This window comes from Apaloderma vittatum, unplaced genomic scaffold, assembly GCF_000703405.1.
Source record: "Apaloderma vittatum isolate BGI_N311 unplaced genomic scaffold, ASM70340v1 scaffold1002, whole genome shotgun sequence".
NCBI lineage: Eukaryota > Metazoa > Chordata > Aves > Trogoniformes > Trogonidae > Apaloderma > Apaloderma vittatum.
Genome location: NW_009701666.1, coordinates 4,195 through 13,308, shown reverse-complemented (window position 1 = coordinate 13,308; position 9,114 = coordinate 4,195). Strand labels below are relative to the sequence as shown.

Below are 9,114 nucleotides of genomic sequence, written 5' to 3'. Positions count from 1 at the left end.
CCTGATCTAGTGTGGGATGCCCCTGCCTATGGCAGGGGGTTTGGAACTAGATGATCTTTAAGATCCCTTCTAACCCTGACAATTCTATGATTCTATTATGAAAGCATATTCCTGAGAATCTTCAAGTATTCAGTTTTCCTTCTCATTTTGACTGGTCAGGTTAGGCAACTGTACTCTCTCAAATGCCAGTAGAGTCACTTCACTCAGTCTCATTCCTATGGCACCAAGCTGCACATTCTTCCACTCCCACAATGTGATCATGAGACGAGACCTTGCCGATTCCCGCTACCTGTCAGTGTCTGACACTGCAGTTATGCCGCTTTCTGCAATTGCAGTGTCACCGCTAATCAGTGGCGAGATCTTTTACGTATTAACCTGCACGGAGTGCGGCTGGTTTGGCCAGTACTACCCCCGTTTCAGGACTGGTTGCAAAGAGGCGCTGCAGTTGATAGGCTGCGTGCGATGTCATTCCCACAAGCAACTGACATCCTGAATTGGTGAATACCTCGTTTATTTTTGTTGAGAAAGCAACATCAGCTCATGATTTCCAGGTATAAACTTTACAACACCAACATCAGTCTTAAAATACTATATAATAAAATTTACATCAATATGTAAAAAGCTGCAAGTTAACATGTTAAAAAGTCATTGTCTTAGTAGTAAGTACATAGGGGCTGAGGGGAGGGGAAATCACTCTGAATGAAACATACAAACTCGTTTTTAAAACGCTTTGAATCTTCCAACAGTACAATTAAACGTAAGCGTTCTTGTCAAAGTGCCTTGGTGGGGTTTTGTCTGGGACACTGTTGTGGACCTTTGTACGAGCAGACATCACAGATGCGGCTCCGTTATACGCATACCCCCTCCTGAAAAGAAAAGAGAATCAACTATTTACAGGTCACGTCCCCAGACAGGTAACATCTCTGCATCTAAGCATTATAGTGATATAAAACTAAAACAAATGTATAGCAATGTACCTATCCATTTCAGGGGAGGGGGCAGGGGGGACACCTCCCTGCCCCATGTGGTCGCATTCTGGTTTGACATTCCTGATCCAGCTTCTGTCACTGCAATTCACTTCTCTACAGACACGTAGCCCTTGTCCACAGCTCAACAAATCAGGGCCCAGTCATGAACTATTCAGGCTGTGGCAGATCCTAGGTGGAAAGTTACCCCCTCCAGCTGTGCTGCTTCATTATCACCTGCTTCTTCTGGTGGAGGTCCCACTGCCACCACTACTGTCCTCTGCCTCTCGCTTTTGGTGATGATTTGGGATTAAAGAAACTTGTCTATTTGCACATGTGAAGTGACTGACTTTTCTTACATCAGTGAGCATTTTTTTCCAGCTGTAGTAAATTTATGATGTATATATTAAACGAGTATTTGCTCTGAATCAATAGCTTTTCTTAATTTCATCCATGATGGACAGAACATTATCCTTAAATCTCATTTTCTTTCATCCACACAATCTTTTCCTGAACCTCACTACAAGGTGTTTTGGAAAAGTAATCAAACTGCATGCATATGGTGGGCACAAATGCACTAGTATTGACTTCATTCAGTAAGTACAACTTGTGTGTTACCTTGGAGAATTACTGGTTTCAGCTATTGAGAAGCAGAATATACTGCCACCAATTATGCAGAGCGAAGCTCCAGCCCATCCAATGAACAAAGCTGCTCCTAATTCATACCTACAGGAAGTTAATAAATGGGTTTAACAACAACAAAAAAAAAAGAAAAGAAAGCATGGATTTAACAGCTTTTTGAGAAAAAAAGAACTAATTTTTCTTTTTCCCTGAATAACTTTCCATTGCCACACACATTAGTCATCGCAAAATCAGCACTTCTGCCATTCACCCACGTTCTTTTCGTTATTTCCCTCTCACTCGGCAGGCAAACTCTGTCCCTGGAGTACACTTGGGCAATGCTTATCTCCCCGCACAGCCAGCCCGGGTGCTTGGCTTTTCCATGTCTCCTCCTGGACCGCTTGGCAGGGAGGCTGCACTGTTCTTTGGCCTTTTTTTACAGCACACAGCACCTATCTCCTTGGATCATTCTAGGTTTGTTCTTGTTGGCTCCCAAACTGGACTGGAGCCTTCAGTGAGCCGGTGACTAGAGGTGTTCCCTACAACCTCTCCTTAACTGTCCTCTTTGGCTCTCTGGATCGCTCTCCCTCCCTATCCACATGGCCGCTCACTTAAAACATGAGGGTTTTGTATGTATATATAATATGCATGTGCAATATATGGCTGGAAGACACCACTCCCCTCCAAGCCCTTGGGCACAGCTCCAGGTCACCAGCAACAGTCCCCGCAAAATGTTTGTAACCAGAACCTGCTCAGTTTGACTCTGAGAGGAGGTGGTGCTGCTTCAGGAGCATTATCACACAAGGGTAAGTCCAAGTTTCTAAAGCAATAGTAAATGAAGGAAAAGAAGGGCGTAGGGAAGAGATTGCTACCCCTGCTCGAGCACAGCACCCATAACGTGAGCTCTGGAGCTTCAAGATGAGCCGCCAGCTGCCACTTGTTTGCACCATTCCCCAGCTCTTTGAAGTATCACCCTTTAAAACACTTTCAGGATGACCTGTATTAGGCAGTCTCCAGAGTCTCATGTTCCTTGCTCTTAGGACAGACGGTGTGTCTCTTGTTCCTTCTTCTCTGTTCCCATTCGTCCTGGAGAAAAGCTGTATCTCCTCGTGACACCTAGGATCCTGCACTGGAAACACAGGCCCCTGTCCCCCATCCAGCCACAGTTCTCGGTCAGGCGACTGCGCTCTTCAAGCCCTTGCTAGTAAGTTTATTTATTTATTGTAAGCAGACGAATGAAAGCCTCTGCTTGACAGCCTGCTCGTACAACTGAAAGACTGTGCACTTGCAAACTTTCCAGTTAGTCTGGAACGTTTCCAGGTGAACAGATCCTAATTTCACATTAGCTGAAATCTTTAGGTGAAAACACCTGTAAGCTGTTCTACAAAACTTGTGTCTTTACAAAGATGACACTGGGGAAATACTCAAAAACTGCCTGTGAGCCCACACCCCCAGCAAACAATATAGCAACTTCTGTAATATGTCACAAGAGGGTGAAAACTGGCTGGAGAACAAAAATAGCCGCTTTTCCGTGTGTTCTTGAGATGAAAAAAAAATACTTGAGGAGAAAAAGCCACGCTTGAGGTATCAGTGCTGGATGCTATGGACACCCAGGTTCAAGTCATTTCCCACTCAGGGACTTCCTGCCAAAACAGATGGAGACCTTGGGGCTCAGAGGTAGAACACTTTGTTAGGGCTTGAACGTGACTCTTCATGACCCTGCCAGGCTTCTTTATTCATTTTCTATTCACATCATCTAAACAGATTTTTATTTATTTATCATCCCTTGCTAAAAAAGGATCAGATTCCCCGAAACGTTCTCCATGCCCAGTGTGAGACTTAGGTACCCAGCCCCCAAATCAAACTGCCAGAAACTGTAGCTCAGCTGCCTTTCACCCTGCATCCAGCCCCATTCGACTTCGAAATCTGCCAAACCCCTCGAACTTAAATTCTAACAATGCTCACATTTCCGACCATGTGCTATGGTTTTCACAAGACTTGAGCAAATTTCTGTCAGTTCAACAACTGGAGGTTCAAGACCCAGGAAGGCTGTTGCTGTAAAAACTTCCTTGCCAAGACCATTTCTTTAGAAAGTGGGAAACACAAGTTTGCCTCCCCATTTCCACTTAACAACACTAAATGATTGCCCAGAGTCTCATGTGAGAGAGATAAGGAGACCAATTACCATCTCGCCTCCTGAAGCTCTTCAGTTGTACAGAAAAGAAATCAAGATGACTTTGGGTTTAATTGAATAGAAAAGGTTATCTGACTGTTGCCTGCCTGTTGGAAAAGAAGATATGGGACCCAGTCTTTGTTCTTGGGATTGTTCGTGTTTTTAAAGCAACAATTGTTATCATAGAGTGGTTAAGGTTGGAAGAGACCTTGAAGATCATCTAGCTCCAACTCCGTTGTTACTATAACATAATATTGCATATATGGACCTTTCTTCATTAACGTCACTAGGTCAATGAGTTGCAGAGCTGGCCTAATTGGTCTTTTCTCCGTATCTTTAAACAAATAAAAAACTTTTTCGATTTACACTGATGCTTCTGAGGAAAACTTCACATTTTCAATTGCATATCAACCTGCGTATGGCTCCCTGAATTTTATCCAGTCCATCTTTTCAGCATTTGAGAAGCCAAACCCAACCTCCCACCAAAACTCAGTATGTAAAAAAACCCTTCCAATATGAAAAAAGCTTTCCATATATTAGCACCTCTAGAAAAGAAAAAAAAAAAGAAAAAATAGAAAAAAAAAGGATATAGGCTTTTTTAGAAGAAATTTGCAGGAAACATGTTTCTTGCCACTCTCCAAAGTCTGTGGCTGCTCATCCACTGTTGCCAATCATTTAAATGAATCTGGTTAGAGATCCGTTAGAGATTGAGGGCAGCTCAAGGGGGAGTGGGACATTGACAAAGAGGCTTAGAGGTTACATACGTCTGGACCATGAAGTAAACTTCCAAGCAAACCAGTAGAAGCTTCATTAGCCAACTGGATACTGGCAAATGTAAAGGACGTACCTACTGAATCAGCACAACTACCCAAGGGAAATACACTTCTTTCATAGAATCACAGAATCATAGAATGGCCTAGGCTGGAAGGGACCTTAGAGATCATTTTAATCCAGCCTCCCTGCCACCAGGGACGCCACCTCTCGACTAGATCAGGCAACACATGGGGACCGAACGGGAATCGAACCCGGGACCTTGGTGTTGTTAGCGCCATGCTCAACTGACTGAGCTAACTGGCCCCCTTGAATGTCCAATTCTTACGATTCTTGGAAAACGAAAAATTTATTCAAATATAACAGTGGGATAGTGGAAAGGGGGTGTGTGGGAACTGTGCACAATCCATTCAGAGACAAAAAAGCTGAAGGGAAATAATTGTACATAAGGAGAATGGGAAGTTGGTCAGGTAGTTTGGATGAAGGGAAACTGGCAGCTGAGACGATGCTAATCATATCGTGTCATTTGTTCTCCACTCGCAGTATCTCAAGCTCGTCCTTGGCACTGCCAGAATAACTTCAGGAAAGAAACATGCAATAAAAGTTCAAAGCCTGAAACCCTCTCTCAGTGAAGAGCCAACACCAACTTTCCAAAATATACCAGCAAAGCACACGAAATGCTTCTGAAGAGCATACCAAAGTAAGAGTTCACAGATGGCAACAAAATACACTACTTCAGCATATTGTACACCGGTTGAGAAAGAAATTAAATGCCACCATTAGCGTAATCCGACTCAAGGTCATAGCATGAGCTACATACACCGTGCGCAACGCACGCCACAACTTCTGGCTTTCCTCTCCATCTCTATCTTTGCAGTGGTGATTATGTGTGCCCACAGCTGGGCTCTGCTGCCTGCTCAAGAAAAAGGTAATTTCTGCAGAGGATGTTTTACTACCTTTATTTCAATATTTAAACTGAATTTCTCATTCTCTCACACTAAAACTCTGCTGTGAAGTTTCCTCAGGAATACAGTGTCAGAAAGGGACTTCTTGCAACAGCCAGGCTATTTTTCTTAGGAACAGTAAGCCTGACAAATAATTAACTTCTGGCTATATGGCCAGGCTCCATTTTCTTCGCAGCACCTCACATCCTGTTTCTTTTGGAGGCCTTTTGATCCTGTCCTCATCATATCAAACAAGCAGAAATTATACCAGAATTATGGAGGAAATGAGTAAGAACTTTTTTTCAAGACAGTATCAGCCCTCCCTTTAAAGTGAATCCAGTTAATGATACTTATTCAGACTATTTTCTTTCTATCAAGATGAAACAGAAAAGCTCAGGGTTCCTTCCTGAGCCTTTACTTGAGTGTTAGGGAAAAGTATACCCAATGCTTGATATATCCTGGAATCACCACCAAACAAATTCTTAGATGTTTCTCTATAAAGACAACGTGACATTATTTAAGAAGCCAAAACAGGAAAGTCTATGATACTATAATTCACAGTCAACATTTTCAGACTTGGTAGCTAAGACGTGAATCTGAAATCCAAGCACTGGCTTGTGAATTGCTGCCTTTGTAGGTCCTGAGAACTTGCACAGCTCTAAAGGGAGTCTTTAGGGACGTTCATTATTTCTGCTATGGATCCTGCAATTCTATAAACACTCACTCCCTTAAATTTAATTACAATTATAGACAAAGCATTTATGTTAGTGCTTATAAGATCACGAGTTACGATACATTTATGATCCAAACTTCAGTCATCTAGATTTCAAAATCTGTCAGCAAAAAGTCCACAGAGCTAGCAAGAGCCTCTCTTCAAGAGGAGTCAAGGTTGCGCAGTGCTTGACACCTTTATGGAAATCACCGTCCATCGAAAGCCTAAGGAAAAAATTTTCTTCCTTCCCTGTCAAACGATGTGCCTAATGAGCGCCTCTGTCTTGTGAAACCCTTTTGCCGTATCTCAGATATAAACCCAAGCTTCACTCCCGACGAACCCCATTTGCTCTGCGGCAAGTGGGGCAGAACCCTGCTGAGCTGCGATAAGCCTGAGCACAAAGAGCCAGTGCTATACGGGGAGATGCTCCTTCATTAGATTTCAGCACACAGTTACTCCAGTTGGAAAATACGATTAAATGAAACTGCAGCCCACTCTCCTTCTCTGTCCAACAGGAGAAGCACCTGCTCTCTGTCTAAATGGTTTCTGGTGCGCAATATGTAACTTAAGGTCTACTTCTTTGAAAGATTTATGGGTATAGCAAAGTACTTACTTTTGTGCAACAAAAGAAGGATCAAAGAACTCAGACGTAATCCTGTTTGCATACAGGGAACAACTAGTCATAGAGCACAACCCTGAAAAGCATAAGACAAACTATTCAGTGGAGCTGGCAGAAGAGCTTTGAGCCTGACCCTGAAGCCAATGAAGTCACGGAGAATTGAGCACGGATTTCTGCGGAAAAGAAGCAGCTCTGGTAAGGCTTCAAATACACAAACTTAGAGAAATAAGGCATATTTACCAGAGAGTATGAAAATCAGTCCAGCTAAACAAGCTATTTTCGCTTTAGTCTGATCGGAGCCTCCGACTTTTGTACACTTCATCCCAACCAGTCCGAAAACAGCACCGAAGAAGCCCAGGCAGACAGCGGAGATCATCAGTCCTCTGCAGGCCTGGATGTAACCTGCGGTGAGAAAGAGTAAGGCTAACATGAGAACTGGGACCACAATGGCATTCACTGCAGTTCCTCTCCCTCCGTGCAGCATTTGGCATTCACTGTTGCAAAGGGAGGCAGACCTCGGCTGGACTCATGTCACCTTGTCATTAAGCATATCCTTCTTGGCGATGCATGCCCTTCTCTGCCCAGCTCATAAGAAACTACTGTTGGCATTCTCTATGATTCTACGATTCTATGATTCAGGGCTGCAAAAAATAACCCCTTGGCATTGGGTACAGTGTCTGCAAGAGGTTGTACCCACGAGGTTGTGAAGAGCAACTGCACTTGGTCTGTGCACACAAAGCACGTCTTACATGCCAGTCTCCTTGCGCACGTGCGTTGCAGGTGCAACACGACCGGCAGCACTGACCCTGGCTGGGGTCCTGGACCTGCCAGGACACACCATCACCTTGATTTGGATCTGCCAGAAGGCCCTTATTCTGCAAAGAAGTGAAGCACACACTCAGCTTCACGGACAGCAGTAGCTGTCCCTTTGGGATAAAACAAACCATGGCCATACTTCAGCCCGGGCAAGTGGCCTGTGGCTCGCTTTAGCCACACACAATTTTGTCATGCTGGCTGAGGCTGCTCTGAGCTGGAGCCCTCATGCACTTGGCCTTGCAGCAGGACAACGGGTTGCTTGGTCTCCTCTCCCTTTCAAGAATATCTCATAATTGAAAAACTGTGGTGATCTCCTATTACTCCTATTACTGCAATCTTACATAGCTGAATAACAATCACAAGATGTTTTTCTTCATAACCCGTTGTTACATCTCATTTAAAAGGAAAATGTACTTCCACTATTAAGGTATTCATTCTTTTCGCTTTGATCTCCAGTGGGTGGAAATGTTGAGAGCTAAACCACGTTTTTATTGCCTATTACACCAAATTTTACGTAATAACAATCAAAAAACCCCCCCACCTGCATAAAATCTTACTATATAGGAAATTAATAGATTAAACCAAGAACTGGACGACATCTAATGAAAACTGAAGGCAGCAGATTCAAAACAAAAACCAGGCTTGTCCATATAACAAAGTTGTGGAATTCCATTCCACAAGATTTGTGGATGCTAAAGGTTTACAGAGATTTGAAAAGAGACTGGATACAGTCATTGCAAAGAAATACGTGCCTGTCTGGCAGGTCCTTGAGCTGCAGATGGCTACCACTGATGCTTGGCCACCCTCTGCCCTCCTTACTGCCACCCACTTTAGCCTCTGCTGGAGGCATATCAGCTCCAGGATGACTGCTCCGTGTTTGAACAACGCTTAAAAAAACCCCCAAAACCTACTGATCCACAAGCGGCATGCAAGAAGCAATTTGCAGCGTCCTACACCCTGTTTCATCAGCCCTGCTGACAGGACTGCTGGTGCTGCATGTGTGCAGATGCAACCTGTCGATATTTATCCACACCTGTGGGTGGGCGTGCAGGCTGCTGTCATTTGCACCAAGCTTCTGCAGCCCATCTGCTGAAGAAATGCAACAGTCGATGAAATTGCTGTAACTTTCACGAGTTGCATGCGGGAATCTAAGAGAGGGGGGGTCATTCGTGCAAGACCCGACGCTGAAGAAAGCAGCTTTGCTTTGTTAATTTTTGCTGTAGGCATGGAAAAGTTGCCTTTTACTATTTTTGGCGGTGCGTAATGTATTTCTTGCAGCACACAGGTAAAGCGGGGCACGGAGACTGGTGAGGAAGCTATTATTTTTGACGGGTCCAATTTATTGACACTGTTAGTAGCTAATTGACACATTAAAGTGCTGAACCATGAACATATTTACCCGCAGGTGCTCTAAACTTTATGTCTGAACCTCCTAGGAGAAACAGTAAATATTCACCCCAATCAAAATAACCAACATATGCTAGGAACCACAG

At 43.8% G+C, this 9,114-nt stretch overlaps 1 protein-coding gene across 1 annotated transcript; it reads right to left on the bottom strand.

Moving 5' to 3' along the window:
• Positions 1–491: 491 nt before the first annotated feature.
• Positions 492–7,222, bottom strand: CLDN10 (claudin 10). The gene is made up of 4 exons (XM_009879211.1): positions 7,046–7,222; positions 6,800–6,881; positions 1,584–1,691; positions 492–866 (listed from the first exon to the last, which is right to left on the bottom strand). Exons 1-4 carry the CDS (start codon positions 7,179–7,181, stop codon positions 752–754), a joined length of 441 nt encoding a protein of 146 aa, XP_009877513.1. The 5' UTR covers positions 7,182–7,222; the 3' UTR covers positions 492–751.
• Between the last annotated feature and the right edge of the window lie 1,892 nt (positions 7,223–9,114).